The 23,318-nt window shown below is 40.8% G+C and overlaps 1 protein-coding gene across 1 annotated transcript in view; it reads left to right on the forward strand.

Annotated features, from left to right (window-relative positions):
- ETF1 (eukaryotic translation termination factor 1) overlaps positions 1–23,318 on the forward strand; it is a 35,253-nt gene continuing 11,935 nt past the window's right edge. The window contains exons 1-4 of the mRNA XM_063125281.1: positions 1–125; positions 381–496; positions 20,256–20,431; positions 20,522–20,661. Coding sequence (XP_062981351.1) covers positions 411–496; positions 20,256–20,431; positions 20,522–20,661 — 402 coding nt within the window. The 5' untranslated portion in view covers positions 1–125; positions 381–410. The remainder of the gene's footprint in view (positions 126–380; positions 497–20,255; positions 20,432–20,521; positions 20,662–23,318) is intronic.

The following is a 23,318-nucleotide window of genomic DNA, read 5'->3' on the forward strand; positions in this document are numbered from 1 at the left end:
GGGAAGGAAAGGGAAGGAAGGAAGAAGCCGGTTAACGACGTCACAAGCGCCGTCGCGAGGAGCCCTTCGCTGCCGTCTGGGGAAGAGAGGGGAACGCGAAGGCGGCGGCGGCGGCGAGGCCTGAGGTGAGAGAGAGCGCGCGCACGCACGCCGGCCCAGCCCGCCCCTCAGCCAGCCAGCCAGCCAGCGAGGGGGAAGCGCGGAGGGAGGGTGGCCGGGCTGCGGCTCCGAGGGCGCGGGCGTGAGGGAGACGGCGCGGGCCTGGCCGGGATTAACGGCTGTGCTTTCTCCCGCTTCTTGTCTTCCCCCCCCCCCCGCCCAACCCCGCTGCCGTCTCCGTCTCTTCCTCTCTGCGCGGCGGCCTGGGTGGTTGACTACAGCCGCAGGAGGGGCGGTGGAGGAGGGAGAAGATGGCGGACGATCCCAGCGCTGCCGACAGGAACGTGGAGATCTGGAAGATCAAGAAGCTCATCAAGAGTCTCGAGGCGGCGCGCGGGTGAGGAAAGCCCTCGAGCTGGGCGGCGGGCGAAGGGCCTCGTTCTCACGAGCGCGGGGGTCGGGGTGGGGTGGGGAGGGGAGGGGAGGGGAGAGGGGGCAACTAAGTCTATTGGGGCTGTAGCTGACGTTGGTGTGGGGCGCTCTCTTTTTCTACGTCCTTCCCCAATCCCTCAGCATGGAAACCAGAACGCCAGGGTAGAGAGAGGCCAGGCTGGAATCTTCCTGCTCCAACTCACTCGTTTTCTCTGGGTTTATGGGTGGTTCTTGTATCGAGGAGCGGTCAGCCATGGGAACCCTCCTAAAATACGAAGTGAGACGATCCGGTAATGTGGTTGGGGCCCCTTTGGTAAGACCTTGGCTTTTGCCCCCTATGAGGGTGGTCTTGGGAGATGACCGGTGCATAGAAAGCAAGCACATCAAGAAGAAAGAAGTCCAGTCTTTTCTCTAATGGTAGTTTTCTGAGTGCAACAGGCCTTCTTTCTCTTGGTATTGCAAAAGGTTCCATGTGTTAAGGCTCCACCTGCAGTCTGGTGTGGTGCACCTCAAACACCAGTTGTACTCCATCTATGACTAGTAGGCCTGAGCTAGGAAAGATTGGCCTGGTTCAGACAACACGCTAAACCATGCTGCTTAACCACAAAATGGTTAAGGGAATTAACCATTTTGTGGTTAAGCAGGTCTGAACCAGGCCTCTCTCTCTCACACACACCTCAGCTAGCCGTCTTCTTCTTCTCATGAAGTTGGGCTGCAAACACTCCTTAGGTGAAGGCAGAGGTGGGGTTTCAAGCGTAGCAGTGGAAGGTTTGAACACCATTCTCAATCCTGAAAATGACTCCTTTGGAATGCAGTGAATGTGGGCTTAGACTACTTCTGCTCCAGTTAAACTATATGAAGCAGGTATTTCCCAGTTCTTCCCTGTTTCCACACATATTTTCCACTCTCCATGCATACCAGTGCAGAATAGAACGTATAAGTGGGGCAGCCCTCCTTCATTTCTTTAGCCTTGTGGTCTGTCTGGTTGGGTTGTTCCACTTCACTGAATGACATGCTAGGACTTGCTTGCCAGTCACTCTTATCTGTGAAAGGTTTGCTAGTTAAGAAAAAAAATAGTTTCTTTTGTTTATATTGAGATCAGAATTGGACCAAAAATGCAGTGTTCCGGTTATACATGTGAATCTTTCTCTGCGTGAAGTTGTTTTCGATTCTCAATGTATTTTCTGTATACAGAGGAGTATTTTTGAGCTTAACCTGTCCTAATAAACGTAGTGGTGATTTTTATCAATAAACTCTTGAAGAAAATAGGGAGGTTTGGTGTCTATAATGAGATTGCCAGGTGGCCATCTGGCAATTGCAGACTTTGTGGCAACCACCTACTCCTATTTTCCAAGCATCCGTCCCCTTCACTTGCCTGCTTTCTCACCCTCCTGGTTGGAAGAGGCAGATCTTGAATATGTCCTCTTCGAATGCATAAGACTTGAGAGAGGGGAGGAATCCTCACTTTGTGCTGGGCTTTGGAGATACTGGGAAGCAAGCCCCATTCCTTCTGAGTATCTGCAAAGCCTGGTATGAAGTGAAAGGGACCCCTCTTTTCCTGAACCCTATGTGTGTGCGCCAAAGGATTTGTGTGAGGTGTAAATGCAGTAGGGATCATAAATGTCTCACTACAAATTCCAGGCAAAACTTGTGCACCCTGGCAAAGAGACTACCTATCTATAAATGCTTCAGCTACCAAACAGGCATGATGAGATTGCTGACTAGCCAGCTAGTGTCCTGGATTTGTGTGGAAACTTTATTTGCCAGTTTGTCTCTTACATAATACAATTAAATCTAAATTGCTATTAATTTTGTCTGTCCTTTGTAGGCTTCTATGAAATGAGCTGAAACCATTTAATATGGCAGGTAGTTTGGGTTTAGGAAAGTTTATGCAAACGGTCCACGAGGTGTGCCGAGTTGTATTAAAACTCTTTCCCTCATTTTAGAACTATTTAAATGTAGTGCTTGATATGTGAGTAGCAAGATTTTTAGACATCCAAATTAGTGGAATGTAGTAAAGATTAGTGGAAACTTAGTAAAAAATTATATCTATCATTAGACCAGCCTTTGCCAACCTGCTGGGAATGATGGAAGTTGCAGTCCGGTACATCTGCAGGGCACCAAGTTGGGCAGCGTTGAATTAGACATTCTCAATGACATGGTTTTCTTGGAATCCTGTTTACTGCATGTACAGCCTTGTGGTTTCTGAGACTTGGGACAATGGAATATTTGCTAAGGGAGCTGGTCACCCTGTAACACTTCATTATGGATTCCATGTGACTTGTTTGAAGCCTGTAGTTAAATCCCAGTGGTATATGTGATACAGTGGCAACTCTTTATGTTTAATTAGAACTTCATTAGCATTTATTCCTCAAACAGAGAATGAGAAAAGCAGGTTATAGGCAACCTTTCCCATACTGAAGGACAACTTTCAACCCCCCCTGGTTTTGATTTCTGCTAACATTTAATGTATTGCCACTGAAAAGATCTGTTTTCTATTGAACATAGGTCAGTAGGGTAAGAAGTTTGAATTGTTTAAAAACTTTATGTGTGTGCAGGGCACTGGAAGTTAGAGCGGAGATTCTGTTTGATTGCAGTGGAAGAGGTGAGGATTCAAAGTGCTGTGGGCATTGTTTTGCATAGGTGAGCTCAATTTTCTTGAGGCAGCCATTTAAAAAGCCTTCCTGAAAGTTGAAGTACTTTCTGAGTGTGTACTTTGCTGTCTGGATCCCACCCACTGTGTATAATTGCTGATATGAGAATTAAGGCACTGCCAGTAGTTTGGATACTCTTTCCAGATAGCAAACTTTGATAGCAGTCAAAAAGCAACAGGAGAGGTCTGCTTATCACTGTTAAGGGTCGCCATACAATATTTTACGCTGCTGAAGCTTCACATTGACATTTTTGGCGTAAATGATCTCGCCAGCAAATAAGATAGGGTATTAGGGATGTGTGCATGTGTTCAAAATGCAAAGTAACTGAAAAGTGAGATGTCAAGTAGGGGTGCTATTTTTTAGACTGATCAGAGGTAACAACAGCTTCCAAAATGCCCTTTGGGCATTCCATCTGTGAATCCCATCCCTCTTGGGTGTGGCATTGCAAACTCCATTCAGCCCAGTTGCTATGTGTCACATTCCAGTAACATGTAGGGTTAGATTCTATTGCTAGTGTAGCGAATAGGCAGGACTAATACTTTAGAGTGAGGCCTTAGTTTTGAAACGTTGTTTTTGAGATTTAGTGCCTACTACTGTTCTTTTGCAAACTATTTGCAAGGTTGTTCCTTCATATTATCACAGCTATACCCTCTCATCATGGATTGTTCTAAAAGTATAGATGAATTTGCCCAAATCTTTGTCAAACTTAAAAAGTAGCAGCTGGACAATAAACTTTCAGTCTCTGGCATTATGCTTTGTTTGATTTTTATAAGCTATGTTCCTAAGAACACTCTGCAGATTCTAATAATTTTCCCAACTCTGGCTTTTTAAAAGCTATGTGTAGTGCAGTGAGGATAATCACAACATATTTGTATCACCCACTTTAAGCTTGAGGAACTGTGCCTCTAGCCCTTCTTATAGACTTGAATTTGACTGTTCCAAGGAAATACAGATCGGGACTGTAGTGGCTGAAGTTTAGCTAAGAACGCACATAATTGAGTGCACTGTCTCTTGTGCGCTCTTGTCTTCTTACCATATAACTTTCTAATGCCTAACAACTTGTATTAGGGTACAGATTGCTGTAGAAGCAAAATGGTCTCAACATGCTACATTTCTAAATATGGAGGTTTTCATGAAATTGTAAACTTAGAACATTATAGGTGAGTAGAGATTCCTGCTAATCTGCTTTATGAAGTCATCCACCCTTGGCAGCCCAAAACAATACTCAACATCATTAGGTTCTATGTGTAGCATCGGGTAATTATACCATACTAATGTTTTGACTTCTATCAACTTAAAGTGTTGGCTAAGCAGAATAACATAGCAGATTTTCTTTGAAATAATTGTAGTTATTTCAAACAGGACTAGAAATTTTCTTTTATCCTCCCTTGGGGAAAGTTGTTTATATTTTGAGGAACAATGTGGAGCAATTGAAGAAAACTGTTGGATTCAGAATTGGAAGGTGTGTAAAATGTATATAAAAGGAATGAACACTGTGCTGTATTCAGGAACATAATAGGTTGGTGTCCCTAATTTTGTCAGTTCTTTCCTCCAGCTACAGTCCCTCATATCACATTCCACTTCTGAGGATCTCTGAACCTCAAGATCAGTTGGGGGCTGCAGCAGTTTAGGCAGTATCCAAGGCTGTCCATCCACTAGCGGGACTATTCCTAGTGCAACAGGAAGCTAGCAGTTCCTCAACCAATCAGAAATGAGCTGGACATCTTGTTTCTGGAACAGGGCAGGTCAGCAGAGCTCATGGAGGTTTCAACTCGTTTCCAGGGTTGCTTTACGATGAGCTAATTTCTTTTTGCGCTACTGGTGAGTCCTGATGGTGCCACAGAATGGACAGGAGCACAGAGCAGTATTAGATGCTGCCATCCATAATAAATTTTGATTAAATAACCACATTTATTGTTAACTTTAATCCGTTAATTACATTATAGAGAAGTTCACTTTCTAAGCTTTTCTTTAGAAACATGATTTTCTTCTCTTTTTCATTACATTAGCTTCCACTGTCTGGGTCCAGAGATCCAAGGATGCTCCTACTGGAAGAATTGGGGGAAAGGAAAATTTCACAGATTACTTCTTTCCCCCTGCAACCCCCTATGTCCCCTGGAAATCAGCTCAGGAGGATTGGAAGACCTTCAGACTAGAGGAGGTGGCAGCAGAGAATGGGGAATTAGCAAAACGACAACCACCACCCTTCCCTTCCATTCCTCCATTGCGAGCCTCTGCTGGATCTCAATTCCTTCTGCAAATGGAAGGAGTCTTTCCATTCACAGAAGGGTATCTTTGGAGCAAACCCATTTTTTTCTAAGCCCAGATGTTCTCATATTCCTGTGTTCTTATCATAGTGTGCGTGGTTTCCATTTTCAGCATTTTTTCCCAGCAGAAAGATATGCTTTAAGCCTAAAGTAATGCAAGTTTTCTCTTTTGGGATATGTGCACTTTGGCCTTTAATTTACCTCCCCCTTCTGCCCTCTCAACCATTAACAAATGAATAGTTTGAGTGTGTGTGTTAGAGAAAGAGACATATTTAATACATGTGCTTCCTGGAGATAGCCACTGGAAAGAAGTAAATTGATAATTAGAAGCTAATGATTGGTATCCATTCATTATATTTTGTAAAACAGTGTCTTTTTAGGAATGAAAACTATTTCATTATGGAAAACTTTCTATTCTGCATCACTGCCTCAGGCTTCAAGCCCCAGGGAAACACAGAAGACCTCAGTGTTATCAGTTATATATATGTATTACTCAGTCCTGGCTTTAGGGCCCTAATCAGTAACTAAGGCAACTTCTCTGTATAGAAGTAATAAGGGATGGTTTTGTGGCTGCCCAGTACTTCATACGTAAATTTGCTTGCTTCTCCTTGTTGAATCCAATATTAACTATTTTGGAGCCCAACTGATGTGAAGCTGGATGTAAAGTTAGGCTTTTATCCTTGGTTTTAAAATGGTGGCAAAAGAGGGGGAGACATTTTCTGAAACCAGCTAGCAGCTTTCCATGGGTTAGATTCTGCCAGCAGGCTAGTAGTTACAGTCCCAATTTTAGAGGATGGGATAGTATATTTTTTAAAGGTTAATATCCTAGTTCTACAAACATAATATACAATATAGCAGATACTGAGATTAGCCCCACTATGGCAGGAGTAGCTCCTGTACTAGCAGCTGTTATTTTCCCTTGCCCCATAACACACTTGTGTTATGTAAGAACAGTTAATTCAGTTCTAGCACGAGGGGACCGTGATCAGCTCCTTAATATGTTCCTACCAGGCTTCCTGCCAGTGCTTAGTTTTCCTGAGACTTGCCACATAACTCAGATGTAAAATTTACAGGCATTGAAAATCTTCCCCCTTTAAACACACATATATGTGTGCATTAATTTTTGAGAACCTGAAACATCTGCATTAGAAGTTTCAGAACTAGACCTAGCCTTTTGAAAAAAATGTGCATGGTATCCTTCCTTAAAACCCGATCTATAACAGGGATTATTTTTTTGTAAACTGTGTGAGCTAGCTAACCTTTCCTTTTTTCATGGCCGGAATTTGGACGCTCTTTTACCCACAAAGTAATTTGTAGGTTTTACTCCTACATGCCATGGGGGTGGGAATGGTTGGACTATGTGACCTTTGTTTCCAGTCATATGCTCCTTCCATTGCTGTAACTATAATCTGGAACTTTAACCTGTTAACAGGAATTTATTTATTTATGCCCCCTGCACAAAAAAGTTTAAAATATTTTAGTAGATCGCCTGTCCACTTCCCCAGTAAAAACAAACAAACTATCCTTTAAATCAATTCACCTCTGAATTCATGCGTTTGTCAGTTAAAGGATCTTTATAACCAGTATTTTAAACTAATTAAGTTGTTTAGTTAGAAGTGTCCCATTGACTTCAGTGAAACTTCCAACTTTTCCTGTTAAACTGTTTTTTGGGTTGTTGTTTTTTTGGAAATTTACTTTCCCACTTAGCCTCCAATACAAGCCTATTTTTTTAAATTCACCAATAATGGAAAATTAGCAATGTATTTGCATTCCCAACAAACACAAGCATTCCTTTAAATATGTTAGGGGGACAGCCTTTAATATACACTCACCCTTATTGTTCCCAACTCAAAATTGTTTTCTTTATTAGAGTTTAACAGGCATATCGGTTCTTTCTCCACCAATACATAGACCTTTTTTTTTAAGCAATGGATGTTGTGTGGCTAAAATTCATTTCTTTTTCTGGTTCAAAGTATGCTGAAACTGATACAGCATTAAAACATTTCTGATTGCTTTTCCATGGTAGCCTTTTTGCTGTAATTAGAAAAACGAATTAGAGGTACTATTTTAAAGAAACCAGTAGTATCCAGGTAGCTGATTTGTGCAGCTCTGGATAAGCGGCACGTTGATCACTGAAATTACAGGCAAAATATTTTTATATATGTAAGTTAACGAGTATTTCGTAGTTGGATTTCTTCCTTTGTAAGCAAATTTTTGTGATTGGCAAGAAACGTAATAAAACATGTGCCACAATTGTATATATATTATAAAAATATTATGATGCTCTTCCTGCTTGAATAAATGCTTTTTTAAAAATGAGGTGAGGTTCCAATATTTTTCCATAAACCTTTCCTTTTTAAAAACTGACCTTTGTAGAGGTTTATGTCTGCATAGAATAAAGCAGACAAGCTGAAGAATACATGGCTTTAAATGCCAGTAAGCCCAGGAGTGCTAAGTAAATAAGGTAGCATAGAATACTTGCCCATTCAATGTTCCACTTCCCTGGGCTTCAGATTCCCCCACCCCCTTCTTTTTGTGCATCAGGAGGATCGCTCTCATGACTTAAATGCGGATGTTGTGGATTGACCGTTGCACCATATACATGCAAAGCATATGCTCTACCTTTGAGTTGCCAGTTCTCCCCAAAGCTTACGATCCAACAACAATCCTATACTAAAATTCTGTTATTGAACAGATATACTAAATAGGCCCTATATTGAGTCCATCTTACTATAATCTAGGGTGACCATATGAAAAGGCAGACAGGGCTCCTGTATCTTTAACAGTTGTTTGGAAACGGGAATTTCAGCAGGTGCCCTTGGTATGCATAACAGCACCTGGAGAAATTCCCTCTTCATCACAACAGTTAAAGTTGCAGTAACCCTGCTCTCTTGACCAGATATGAAAGAGGGCAGGGTTACTGCAGATTCATCCGATGAAGAGGGCATTTCAACAGTAGTAGCGCAGCTTAACTTCTGTTTCTGACCAAATCATGCAGTTGTGATACAAGTGTAAAATTTGGTATTGTATTTATTACCATGTGGATTAAAATTAGATATAGGGGCATTTTGGGAAACCATCATAACAACCGCCATCTTGGGAAATGGCACCCAAAATTCAGTTTTCTTACAGCTCTATTATTTTTAATCTCACAGAAAAGACGTCTCAGTACAGAATTAAAGAGCATAAAATTTGCTACAAAAAAGCAACAACCGTTGCCAAGATATTAAGGTTTCATTCCTACCCATTTGTCGGAGAAAACAAGAAGATGCACCCTCTCATCCTCATTTCAATCTTGAACTTTGTGTTGCAAGCCTGGAACTTCCAGAGGTCACATTTTACACCTTTTTGAACAAGAATGTGTATTGAGGCATCGTGGGGTGGGTGGGGTAGAGATTGTGAAAATGCAAAATTTCCATAAGAGGCTGCTTTTTACTTGAGATTGTTATTATTATTATTATTATTATTATTATTATTATTATTATTATTATTATTTATTTATATAGCACCATCAATGTGCATGGTGCTGTACAGATTACACAGCAAATAGCAAGACCCTGCCGCATAGGCTTACAATCTGTGCTGCTTCCTCAACAGGGAACCCGAAGTGGCTTTTTCTTACCCACCTGTCCTCCCCCACACCCGCCCCATTCAAGGCAATGATTCTTTCACTCCACCTGACCCCCAACTATGTCTCCTACCTGCTCAGGTACTGTGGCCCAACTCCTCTGACAGAGGCCTTCCTTCCCTGCTTCCGCTGCCCTCCACCACAAGTACCTTAACATCCCTTGTCGCTGCCCCCTTCTTCTCCCCTCTCCCCCCTCACCACCCCAGCTAACCCAGGCCACCTCAGGGCTCATCCCTCTGCACCTCCGCCTTCCCCACCCTGAAGTCCTCCAGATGTTTTGGACCACAGCACAGCCTGGGGCTGATAGGACTTGCAGCTTAAAAGGCACGCAGAGCACCAGGTTGGGAAGGCAGCTTCATGGCATTCTATGCCGTCCACTGGCCAAAACTCTCCAGGTGGTTTGCAAAGATCAAAACCACAACTCTTTTTAAGGATTATCACAAGTATAATATGATTTATTCTTCTTATTTTTTACTTTTCTTTCAGAGTAGATCACAGTGAAGAAGTTTACAATGGGAAGAAGTGCCAACAGGTTACTTTTACAAGGTACATCCACATCAGGCCCACAACCCGACAGAGGTGAAACGGATTGGACAAAATGCATATTTTGCCAAGTAGGCAGTTCCGATGATCTTCAGTGCCCTGCTAATTCCAAAAGAAAAGATAAAGATGCTGGTGACAAAACAGTTGCTGAAGAGCTGATTTTTGTTTGATGAACTTGGAGCTTTACCACATAATATTACACTCACAAGATTAAACTCTGGTGAAGGAATAGCACTAAGAAAATACTGTGCCAAGTGGCACAAAAACTGCCTGCTAAAATATAATGAGACTGAACTAAAACAAGCAATAAAGCTGTGCTTAATACTGGCTTTTGGGTTAGATGTAACAGAATGAGACACCTAACAGGGTGAATCCTGACCTTCAATGGAGTAAAACAAGGCTGCATACATAACAGTACGCTCACAAGATTGATTAATTGGTTTTATTATGATCATAGACCAGTCAAACAGTCAGCACAAAAGCAGTGTAGCATCTCAATAAAATATAGAATACATAAAAACAAAGCCAATGAATAAAATACTTACAATAAATAAAAGTCGCGACACGTTCAGAAGAGTCTAGAACTAAAATTAAATTATTGTGATTCTTTAATACCAAGTCCCAATTTCTGTTGATTAATTGCAGACACACAAAAACTTGCCACTTTTGAAGTGATCTTGGGGTCATCTGAGTGTACATGTGGTAGATGTTCCTCCATTCTCCCCAAGAATCATTGTAAAATAGGAGTTATAACTATGTGATACAAATCCTGATAGAAAGTACAATGTACTTCTCCTGACCCATAGGGACATCCTGATAGGGTTTCCTTCTAAACCTTCTATCTAATAATGCAGAAGGTAATACATTGTATCTTGCCAGGGTAAAAGCTTTCCTGAATTTTGGGATGTGCAGCTCAGACATAATTTACAGGCAAAAATGCCCTTCCATTGTCTCTGTAATCAGAGTGATTAGAGGCACAACTTAAATGAATTTGAGCTCCACGTCCCAGATATGTTGTTGAATTAGCATAATCCAAAACTATTAGGTTACTGGGTGTGAAACCCACACTTTGGAGTTTCTCATAAAATGTGGATTTCCAATTTGTCTGGCATGTATCAGTGTCATAGGAGCCAGGCCCACTGGGAAGAAAATCACCTTTAGCCAATAGTGGATCTCAAGAATCCATGCATGGGCCTCCGGGGAGGTTTGCGCCATCTCTAAGTACATACATGCATTAGGGACACAGCATGGGACTCTCAGTGCTGTGCTGAAGAACTTTGTATGATTTCAAATCGGGCAAAGCTTTTATATATGCAGGGTGGGGATCCATATAGCATTTGGGAGATAAACTTAGCCTGGAATACTTTTGTGTAGAAGTGCAGGAGCACCTTAATACGCCTTTTGAGCATTTTCAATTTGTGTGCACCATGAACTGGAAGAGTTAAATAATAATACCCAAATATCTGAAAAATGTGACAGTTCAATAGGGTGGTTGTTGATCTTCCACTTATGCTTTATTTTTCTTGAGAAGAATATAACTTTAGATTTAGCATAGCTGACCATCAATAGTTTGTAAAATTATTGTAAAAATAGTTCATTTTTACAATAAATGTCCAAAGCTCTTAGGAGCAGGCAGGGACGATTCCTCCATTTAGGTGTAGAAAGGGCCTTAGACCTATACTGGTCCACGATAATAGAACTGCATCATCTGCATAGATGAATATAAACAGAGGTTTATTTGCTAATTTCAGGGGGTGGGAACATGCCTTCACCAAATCATTCATAGTTGATGTAAAAGTTGAATAATATGGGTGCCAGTATGCAGCCTTGATTTACTCCTTTGAAGGTCAATGTTGAGTATCTCATTTTCTTAGTGTAGAATCTATTCCTTCTCCAGAGTTTAATCTTGTGAGTGTAATATTATGTGGTAAAGCTCCAAGTTCATCAAACAAAATCAGCTCTTCAGCAACTGTTTTGTCACCAGCATCTTTATCTTTTCTTTTGGAATTAGCAGGGCACTGAAGATCATCGGAACTGTTTTCTTGCATTTTGTCCAATCTGTTTCACTTCTGTCAGGTTGTGGGCCTGATGTGGATGTACCTTATAAAAGTCACCCATTGGCACTTTTTTCCATTGTAAACTTCTTCATTGTGATCTAATCTGAAAGAAAAAAGAAAGAAAAGTTAAAAAAAATAAGAATAAATGATATACTTGAGATCAATCTCAAGTAAAAATTTTGCATTATTTTCACAATCTCCTCCCCTGTCCCTTGATGCCTCAATACATATTCTTGTTCAAAAAGGTGTAAAATGTGACCTCTGAAAGTTTCAGGCTTGCAGCACAAAGTGCAAGATTGAAATGAGGGTGAGATAGTGCATCTTGTTGATTTCTCAGACAAATGGATAGGAATAAAACTAATATTTCAATGACGGTTGCTCCTAGAAAAGATTGACTGGGAGGTTTTTTTGTAGCAAATTTTATGCTCTTTAATTTTGTACTGAGACAACTTTTCTGTGAGATTAAAAATAATAGAGTTATGGTGAGAACTGAATTTCGGGTGCCATTTTCCAAGGTGGCTGTTGTTAAAATGATTTCCCAAGATGCCCCATATCTAATTTTAATCCGCATGGTAATAAATACCACAATTCCAAATTTCACACATGTATCACAATTGCATGATTTTGATTCTAAGCTGCTCTACTATAGGTGGCTGCATGCATACAAATGACACCTGGTGAAATTCCCTTTTCCAAACAAGTGTTAAAGATACAGGAGCCCTGTCCTCCTCTTCATATGGTCACCCTATATAATCATTACATTCGCCATTCAGAATAATGCTTGTGAAAATTGTTTGGAAGATACAATGAACACAAAAAGTGCTACCAGGATTAGGTATAGAGGCCCATAACACTTTTTGTGAACTTCCCAGAGAGCTTCGGCTATTGGGCGGTATAAAAATGTAATAAATTAAATAAATAAATAATTTCTAAAGAGGCTCTACTAGTTGCTGAGTCACTTCTGGACATAACTCAGAAGGGTGGTGTTGATGTTTTAAAGTGGTAAGGAGAAAAGCAATCTGTATTTCAATCAGTTTGCCATTGTTTCATCCATCCCAATTTCCATTCTGGCCATGGAGGAAGGGTTTCCCCCTTTCTCTGCAACCACCATGGAAACCAAGTGTATTGACAGAACAGATCCATCCCTGCCCCACCAACCCTTTCACTTGTCTGCATGGAATTCATTATTGCCTGTGGCTGCCAGGTGAGTTGTTAAATACATGTACATAGAAAGGTACACTGCACTGTCTTCCTCTTATTCTCAAACATATTCTGGCACTGAGTAGGTAAATATCACAATAAGTCATAACTCAGCCCAAGTTAGATCTCAGATACGGAGACCTGATCCTATGTTAGTGAAGGATTGGCTACCTCTAGTATAGGGTGGGATTTTCACTGTGAGTGTTTTGAATCTTAAGCATTCCTCACTTGAGATCTGAGCCAAAATAGGAGTATGAGACCACACTGGTTAGCTCTCAGCTCAGTAGCTAGTCATGGTAAAATGTTTGCTTTCTGAATTGACAAGTCTCTTGCAAAAAAAAGTCACATAAGACTTGGCTCAAGCACCATGTACATTGATGGTGCTATATAAATAAATAATAATAATAATAAAACCTTTCATTTTAAAATGGAGTAAGGTAGTTGAGGGTTACTGCACGTTCTTAATTTAATGTCTCTCAGTAATGGCTTCTTGGGGTAGGTGGGATTCCTCCAATCCTGATTTTTCTCATTCCCTGAAGAGTCAGAGCCATGTCTGAATCTTTGTGTATTAGAAGGAGTGCTGGTGCTAAACCACCAAGATTTCTTTTCATGTTAAAGCAGGCTGAAAGTGGCTGAAAATACATGGATTTCTTGCTCCGAACATACTCCTTTTCTTATTGACACTTCTGGTATAATATACAACAGAAGGTGGGCAACTTGTGGCAGTCTAGATGTGTTGGCCTATAACTCCCCTCATCAGTGGCTATGCTGGCTAGCACGATGGGAGTCTGGACGGCCGTGGTTTGCCCATCCTTGGTATACAAATCACACAAATGCATCTTGTTTCTTTGTGTCTCACTGCAGGATTGTATAGTTAAAAAGCCAAGGGAACAATAAATTTACGCTTAAGGCAAAACAAAGCATTCTGTGCTTTGTCACCTGTATGGGTGCATCTTTACTATAACGATGTAGACCAGGGTGGTCCAACTGACAGCTTCGTAGGTGGATACAACCCTCTAGCCTATTTTAACATATCCCTGGAAACCCTTGCTTCTAGATTATAAGTGTTAATAAAAACAACAAAGAATAAAAAAGTTTTTAAGTATAAAGATATTTAAAAAAATAACCCAGTTCCTGCTTGGAGGCTTGAATTCTAAAATATGAAGGGGAAAATGAATGGGGAGAAAAACAAGCACTGGAGCAGCTACACTTCCTAAAAGATACGAACTGTGGACGGAATCTAGCATTGTGTGAGTGGATATTTGCATGTGTGACTTCTCCCCTAAATATCTTCTCTAAAGGTCTCTCAGGCCTCCTGAACAGATTTTGAATGAATGCTGCATGGAGAATTGCCCCTATTCCTGCTTTCACCAACAGAAGCTGTTGTGTCGGTGGAACTATTTCATTGGATTTTACCCCTTCAATCACAAAAGTCAGTTTGTGTGTCAAAATAACTTATCTACCGCTAAATTGCTTGTCAGAACAGTCTCCCCAAAGAATACAGCACCTGACTGTCTCTGATCTAGTTTTAACATACTTCGAGTAAAGTACAAAACACCAAAGGTTTTTCCCCCTGCAGCTAATAACTGCTATAGTGGCTTAGTAGCCAAGCTGGATGGAGATGTTGCTGCATCTGCTGTTTATATAGGCTTCCTGTTTGACTAGTAATCGACACTCGTTCTGAGAGTCTAATGACACTCAATAACCCAGCTTGCATAGATTGAAACAACAGATGGCCTAGTGCAGCCTTCCCCAATCTGGTGCCCTTCAAATGTTTTGGACTCCAACTCCCATCATTCCTGGCCATTGACCATACTAGCTATTGTTGATGGGAGTTGAAGTTCAAAACTTCTGGAGGGCTCCAGGTTCTAGCAGGCTGGCCTAGTGAATGCATGTACTTTATTGAAATACTGTTAGTACACTCTAATTGAAAGTATTGGATTTGAAGGAGGCATAGGTTTAAATTGTTAGATGTAGTCAACATTGACTGTCCAAGAAACTCAGCCTGAGAATATCTCTTTAAACAGAAGATTCTATGAGTATCCCATGATGCAATTCTCAGGCTTGCTTTCTGGTTCTAACTGCTTTCCCTGATGGCAATTACGTTTTTGTGTTGACAGTGAGAAGTTTCCAAGAGGTCTTGTTTCGGTTATCTCTCCACCACTCCCAGTTTATTAATGTTTCAGTATTTGTTATGATAAAGTAATTCACAATTTTATTGAATTGTCTCTAATGTTGTTCTTTAAGAACACATGAATTTAGACTTCTGCCAATATAAATCTCCTGTCATGAAGCTACTTGGGGGTTTGTAGGTAAGTCCTCATTTGTGAAGTGATAAGAATAGTGACTTATTTTACGTGGTGATTATATCTTTCAAAGTGCTTCATATCCACATCTTGGTGATCCATATAATGCCCTTGTAAGGTAGGATTGTCCTGGTTTATGTTTCTAGCCACTATATTGTACCAGAAAAAACAAAGTTCTGTAAATTCAAAAACAATCTTAAGTAAATACTTACCAATTTTCAGCCCCATGTATATTTGCCTATAAGCATGGGTTGTTGTTTTTGGTGCTAGACAAGTGGGTAGTCTCCAAATATTTGTTTTCCATTAACCAATGTTGTACTTTCACATCTCTTCAGCTATTTTAACATGGCCATATCGAGATATCCTGAGGTCTAGTAGTATTTTATTACTGAAGTCAACTGGGGATTCAAAATCTTCTGAATAATTTACAGTATCCAGAGATCCGTTTCCAGAGCAGTGAAACTACAGCATGCTGAAAGTTAATCTAAATCTTGATTAAGACAGTACAGATCTGATATCAGTCCTCTTGATAGCAGTTTCTCCTGACTACTTGCATATTTAACCAGCAGGTGGCAGCAGTATGCTCTGCAAACTGGTAGTTTTCCTTTAAATTGAGGAATTGAACAGCCTGTCTTGTATAATCAAAGTTATCTGTATTGTACCCTTCCACTATTAGTGATGTGGAAAGGGCTTATGTGTGATGTACCTGTAATGTGATGTAATTACAGAGACGTGTTATATCTTGAGTAGAAATGTGAATTCAATACAGAATTCTTTCTATTGAATTGCAGGGGTGCATTTGGAATTTCTCAAAAGCTAGGCAAACTAAGACCAAATGTAAAGCAAAATAGTACTGCTAAAGAAAAATGTATTGAGAATTAGCAGCCCAGAAAGTCAATGAATCTTCTTCTCGGGGTCTGGACTAATTGGCGCCAGTGATGTATTACCATTTAGTAGCCAATGTGGTTCTGTACATTACCTGAAATACAAAACACATTTTAACACTATTCTGTTGACTGTACCGGTAGGGACATCTTACATGAATAAGCAGTCATACATGGTACCTACCTTGTACCTCCATATATTGAAATCATGTCCCTGGGCACAATTAAATTAGTTCCCGCTTTCGCAGTGTGAAATCCATTTAGGTCTCTGGAAATGGAACTGCTTCTGTCAGTGGAACTGGGAGAAGGGGATTCTCTCCCCTCACCTCTGCAGCTCCGTCTGTGCCCTCAAAAGCTGCTCTAGAGGGTTGGAAGACCCTGGAGCAGATTTTGCTGGAGGGCTGCAGGAAGGAGGAGAGCAGGAGGAAGTTGCATCCACCCACAGTGTTACACGTATTGTAAAGTTGATAAAACCATTGAACGAACTCCTCTGAAGTAATGAAAGTTAACCAAGAGCACTTCGCTGGAGGTTGGGATGATAGAATAGATCACTTCTGCAAATAAGTTCTTAACACTGCATACACTCCCTCATGCATATATGCTTCTTCTCCTTCAGCTGTTCATCCCATGCTGCCTGCAAGAATGCTGGACCATTGTTGCAGTTGCCTTTAGTATCTGTTATAAACTAGGATAGGCGGCTGCATTTGTGTTGAGGTTGATGTAGTGTCAGAAACACTCTCGCTGCTGCCTCTCCTAGCCTTGAAAGTCTAGGAAGGGATGTTGCAATAGTACCTTGATATCCTTTACACTGGCAATGAGGGGTGTGGTGCTGTTGTGACTGCCTGTGTTACCTCTCTGAGTGTTATAAAAATGTTGGGGGAGATGGTGGATGAAGCTCCAAAGATGCTGTCTGTTTTCCTTTGGTTTTGAAAGCACAGTGGTTCTTTTCCCATATGCAGGAGCTGGGGCTGGAGCCCAAAGTTACTTGCTAGAGGTCACTAGCTAAATGAAGGTTAATAGAACAGAATTCTTCACCAGATATAGTAGAAGGGTCTTTTCACCACTTTGGGGAGCATAGAATTATAGGTGGAATCTCTAGTAAATTTCCATAAAGGCATATTTCTGCATCACTGGTCTTCGATAATAGTTTCCAATAGAGAGGATTATGTACAGGATGGGGAAAATCACTGATGTTTGGTCTCCTGGGCACCTAAAAATTTAATGCTGGCTCAGGGAATTTGAAGTATTTTTCACAATGTGAGCAAACAACTTGTTGCTACAAATCATTGCACCAGAAACTGCAGGTATGAAGAGATTGGCTAGATGCAGGAGGGAAGATGATGGTGGAATACTGTTCTACCTTTGAATTCTTTTTGCATTCAATACTGAAAATGCAGCTTTCATGTTGCAAGTGGAATTCACACTCTAGGACAGAGCTTTCCGAACTTTTCATGTTGGTGACACACTTTTTAGACATGCATCATTTCGCGACACAGTAATTCAGTTTTACTAGCAAACCGGAGGTTAAACTAACCCCTTATAAGACATACGGACACATACATAAATTGTAATAACGACATGTATGGGGACACAACATATCTCATGAAAACCTTTCATTTATATTTTTAAAAATATATGATTTGCAAGATAATAACGTACATTTCCAAGACTTCACATTGAACCAATTTTGTCGAGTGGCAGTTGAGATGGTGTTCTATCAAAAAACTGGACCCATGGAATTTCTTGAATGCGTCACTTCAAGTGCAGCCACGTCACCGGAAGTGACACGGAATCAGCTGTTTTGACCCAATTATGCATACTGCGCATGCACAGTACCTGTATGATCTTTCGACCGTGGTGTGCATACACGGATATGACGGAAGGGGAATATACTAGTGCACCATACTAACCGGCACCTTTGCTGCATAAAAATGCATGCAAGTTGGTATTGCTTATTTCACATAGACTCAGAGGTTTCTCGTTACGTTCGTGTGACACACTTACACACTGCAGCTGACACACTAATGTGTCGCAATACACAGTTTGGAAAGCTCTGCTCTAGGATCTAGAGGAGTGGGTCTTCCCCTTTCTCTGCCCATGGTAACAGCGGGGATGGGAGAACAAGGTTGTAAGAAGAAGGGGTGAATTTATTTCTTCAGTAATCCTGTTATATTATTATGTATATCTTCTTATTGCCTTTATTTTTTTTAACTTTCAGAATAAAATAAAATGTCATGACGAAAAGGGGTACTAAGAATGGGCACATTAAACTTGCATTTTATAAACATAGATATGTCCTTGGTTGCCACTTGAAACTAATTTTTCCCCAGTACAAGGATTACTAATCCCTATAGGGATCTCTTTAGGTTAGTGGGCTGATAAGTATGGTCATGTAAGTTTGGAAGGAGGTGAGTAGGATATAGGTTGTGCTTGTTAAACAGAATTTAGTAAACTGTTAGAAGAATGGGGAGGTGGCAATTCCCCCTCCCCTGAGCAGATTATTGGGGACTGCAGAAGGTGCAGAGGAACAGGAAGTTCTGTTGGGTTCTATCTTAAATATTGGTAAGGCAGGTGGAGGGCTTGTCCCTTTTTCACACTTGGGTTCCTTGCTGCCACTGCAACTCTTCCCCCAAAGGTGTCACCGTGGAATTCTTAGGTGCCAACATTCTCATTCGACTTGTGCATAGGCTTACTCTGTGCTAGGGTACGAGCTGCTGTTACAAGACAGGTTTCCTGTCCTGAGTTTCAAGGCAGAGAGGTGTAAATATCCCATTTTCAAATCGCTCTAGTATTTGGAGTGCTTAAACTATGAGGCAATTCACAAGTACTGACAGCCCATGTGTTAAACCACTTTTACCTCTGCTAATTGCTTAGGAGAGAATGTTTTTCAAAAATGATAAGTTTTCAGAAAATAATGTTCATAGAAATATGCTGCCTCCAAGGACTGCTTGAGTTGTCCAATTCCTTTTGCCTTTTATTTTGAAAGGAATTTATTTTGCTAGGAATTTAAGCTGTTAATTCTTCCTAAAGCACACATATTTCAGTGAGGTAAATACCTGGAGGAAAGAGCTGCGGTGGCTTTGAAGCTGCGGTGGCTTTTGAAGGCCCCTTTAGGGAGATAACATATTGGGTGAGTCTTCTCAGTTGCTTCTGATAAGATTTTAAGGGTAAAAGATACCATATCTGAACACTAGGTATAGATTGAAAGGGCCTTATTGGGTCAAAGTGATTTGAAATAAAAATGTACTGCTCCTACACTTCTGAAGTGATTATGAAAATATTCCTGCCATAAAAGTTATTAAGAACTAATAGATAATTGAGAGATCATTCTTACCAAGAAGACGCACAAAAGAAAACAGTCAAGAGCTATCTTGGATCTCAAATCTTTATATCACCTAGATTAGTATGTCCTAAGAGGTATGCTGTTTCTTCCCCTACTTTAAAATCAAGGGCAACGATGAAAGCATAATTTCTAAGCCACAAAGCAGGGGTGGGAAGCCTCTGGGCAATGGGCTAAATGCAGACCTCCTGAACCTCTGGATTCTGCCCAGGCCATGCCACCCCCTGGCTCTGCTTCAGGTTATTGAAAGTCCTGTTCTGTACCCCAGCTACAAAGCTGATGATGGATGGAACCTTTAACAAGTTGGGGAAGGAAAATGCCTTGATGCAAGTATCATTTCCCTATTAAGTCTTGAACAAAAGTCTGAGTCATATCTTTAGCTCTGCCCACTTTCGCCTCTGGCCATGCCTAGAGACATGAAGGCCCAGAAGAAGGCCAGAACAACTTGGAGAAAAAGTTCTTTCCCCAAGGACTTTTCCCCCCATTGATTTCAGTGTGTCTACTCTAAGTCTTACTAAGTCTGTGGGTTTATCAACTCTCTGGGTTTACATAGGATTGCTCTATGTTGACCCACCTATATATACCAAACAGTACAATTTTATATAGTAAATTATGATGGGTTTTTTTTTTGTTAAAGAAGTAAAATTTAAGTATGATAATGTATTTCAATACCCACCCACCCACCCACCCCCATTTATTCCCAAGGGATGTTGCAAATAAAGGAAAGAGAATAACCAGTGTGGAGGGAAGTCCCCAACTTGTGTAGTTGGTTTTGGACACATGTTTTCTCTTCCATATTTGAAGCCACACATGTGTTTATTTGTTTTCATTTCTTTCTCTCTTAGCAATGGCACCAGCATGATATCATTGATCATTCCCCCCAAAGACCAGATTTCACGAGTGGCAAAAATGCTAGCTGATGAGTTTGGCACAGCCTCAAACATTAAATCTCGAGTGAATCGCCTTTCAGTCCTTGGCGCCATTACATCTGTACAGCAACGGCTAAAACTTTATAACAAAGGTAAACGGTTATGCTGGTTGCACTGTGAAAAATTGGGTGCATGCTTGGATACCACCTAAGGTTGCACCCTTTATTTTTAATTTTTTACAGTACCTCCGAATGGTCTGGTTGTTTACTGTGGAACAATTGTGACAGAAGAAGGAAAAGAGAAGAAAGTCAACATTGATTTTGAACCTTTCAAACCAATAAATACATCATTGTATTTGTGCGATAATAAATTCCATACAGAGGTAAGTGGCATTCCACATTTCTATGTGACTTGTTACTTTGATACATGGGAAGATGGTATGCAGATGTGGAAAGTTTAAAAACCACATCCATTCTACAAGTCAATGGTCATGCTCAGTATTATTGTACAGGAACAGGAATTGAAATTTTGAAATAAAATACCATGCACTGTGTACATAATTAACAGTTATCACATCCCGAAGCAATAAAAAATAATGAGAAACCAGTAAACTGATTAAATAACCAGTCTTGTGTATACAAGTTGTCCAGGTGCATCATGATGGACAAGCATGTTACTGGGAGGAGGATGTGGTGCCCCAGCTGGTGCTTGCTGTGGCTTGTCATGTTGTGTAAATCTGGGCAGTATGGGTTGTGCGAGGTTTAGACTAGTTTATGGTCTAGAACAGACCATAGGTTATGCCCGGATTCACACGACACGACAAGCCATGGCAAACACTGGCTGGGGCTTGCATATACAAAATGGTGGGTGGCACACGCTGCAACAGCCTCAAGGATTAACTCAGGGTGGCGTATTGTGACATTCGAACCAGGTCATAATCTGAGAATAGAACAAATTACAGACTTTTACATGCTATAAAATAGTCTCTAGACCACCCAGTGAAATACAGGGATGTATCTTCTAGACTCAGACTGTGCTTTGCTAGTCCTTTCCCTCCAAGCCAAGCCCTTAATGATAGAAAACATGGGTTGGATCCAATGCTGATCATTTGCTAGTGGAATGGATTTCCATCCTCTGCAGCCTCATAGTCCTATAGAGCAGATTTGAGGTGCATGTGGCTTGTATTGGATTGTTTCCCCAGATGAGTATATCTGTTTTGCTTAAAATTGTTGTAGTTTAGAGCAGTAGTAGCAAAGGCACACTAGCTCTTACCAGGCCTGGGTGTAGGCTTGAGATGTCAATTAAGGGTCATGTTATGTCAATGATGCCCTGATTAATTCAACGGTCAGTCTAGTGATGGTTGTCTCCCTCTCTGGAGGAAACCTGCATTAACAACTCTGGTAGGGAAGATGTGCACATATGTGAAAACCTGTTCCCACTCTTGCTGTTTATGTAGGTTCCGAAGTGTGAATAGGCCGAGTGTTTGTGCAGTTACCATTTTTACCCATACCAGTTAAAATTGATAGAGATGCAGTTGCTTTTCCTATAATGATACAAATGAGCAATAAGTTATGCTTGGCAATGGTTCCTTTTCTTTCTTTGGGATACATATTTCTGACAGACTTTACTTTCCCAGGATGCAGCCAGCTGCTACTGAAAACCCTTATGACCATTAACAGTTATTTATTTATTTATTTATTTATTACATTTTTGTGCCGCCCAATAGCCGAAGCTCTCTGGGCAGTACACAAAAATTAAAACCATAATAAAACAACCAACAGGTTAAAAGCACAAATACAAAATACAGTATAAAAAGCGCAACCAGGATAAAAACCACGTAGCAAAATTGATATAAGATTAAAATACAGAGTTAGAACAGTAAAATTTAAATTTAAGTTAAAATTAAGTGTTAAAATGCTGAGTGAATAAAAAGGTCTTCAGCTGGCGACGAAAGGAGTACAGTGTAGGCGCCAGGCGGACCTCTCTTGGGAGCTCATTCCACAACCAGGGTGCCACAGCAGAGAAAGCCCTCCTCCTAGTAGCCACCTGCCTCACTTCCTTTGGCAGGGGCTCACGGAGAAGGACCCCTGTGGATGATCTTAAGGTCCGGGCAGGTACATATGGGAGGAGGCGTACCTTCAAATAACCTGGCCCCAAACCGTTTAGGGCTTTAAATGTCAATACTAGCACTTTGAATCAGGCCCAGACCTGGACTGGCAGCCAATGAAGTTGTAAAAGGACTGGTGTAATGTGATCTTGCCCGCGTAATGTGATCATTTTATATACTGTGCCAGTCAGTGGATCTGTGAAAGCCTTTTAATTGCTTGGATTGTAACACATCCATAACACAATTTGTAGCTTGAATCTCAAGTTGGCAAGCATGGGGCAATTGCAGCATGGGGCACCTGTGTGTATTGCTGTCCTGGCTTTTAAGCTTTAATTATGCACCATTTTGCTACTTACCTGTTTAAAGCTAGGTGTTTGCCTTAGGTGAGTATCGTATTTCTTCGATTCTAAGTAGCCATCGATTGTAAGACGCACACTAATTTCAGTACCACCAACAGAAAAAAAGCTTTGATTCTAAGAAATAAATGCACCCGCGATTCTAAGACGCACCCCATTTTTAGAGATGTTTATATGGGGAAAAAAGCACATCTTAGAATTGAAGAAATACAGATATATTGCATCTTTACTGATGAATTTTCCCACCTAGCACTGAGCTTCATCTCTTTTAATGCATCGCTCCTTCCCTGCTCACAAAATGATGTGTGCCTTTTATTTGCGCATCACTTCAGCTTTGGGTAGAAGTGGGTTTTTTTATATAGAATTTGCCCATTCTCGTCTTAATCAAACTGGCTCCTGATGATTTCCTCTTATCTAACTTCTGTGTCATTATAATCTGAACCAATTTGGCAGCAGTTCTAGCAGATTTAAAAGGGATGCTGCACATTTGGCAACAAATAGCCATCCATTAAAAGAGTGCATTGACAGTCATTCAAAAGCTTCTAAATGAACCTAATTAGCTTGTCATTTTAATGA

This window comes from Elgaria multicarinata, chromosome 4 (assembly GCF_023053635.1).
Source record: "Elgaria multicarinata webbii isolate HBS135686 ecotype San Diego chromosome 4, rElgMul1.1.pri, whole genome shotgun sequence".
NCBI lineage: Eukaryota > Metazoa > Chordata > Lepidosauria > Squamata > Anguidae > Elgaria > Elgaria multicarinata.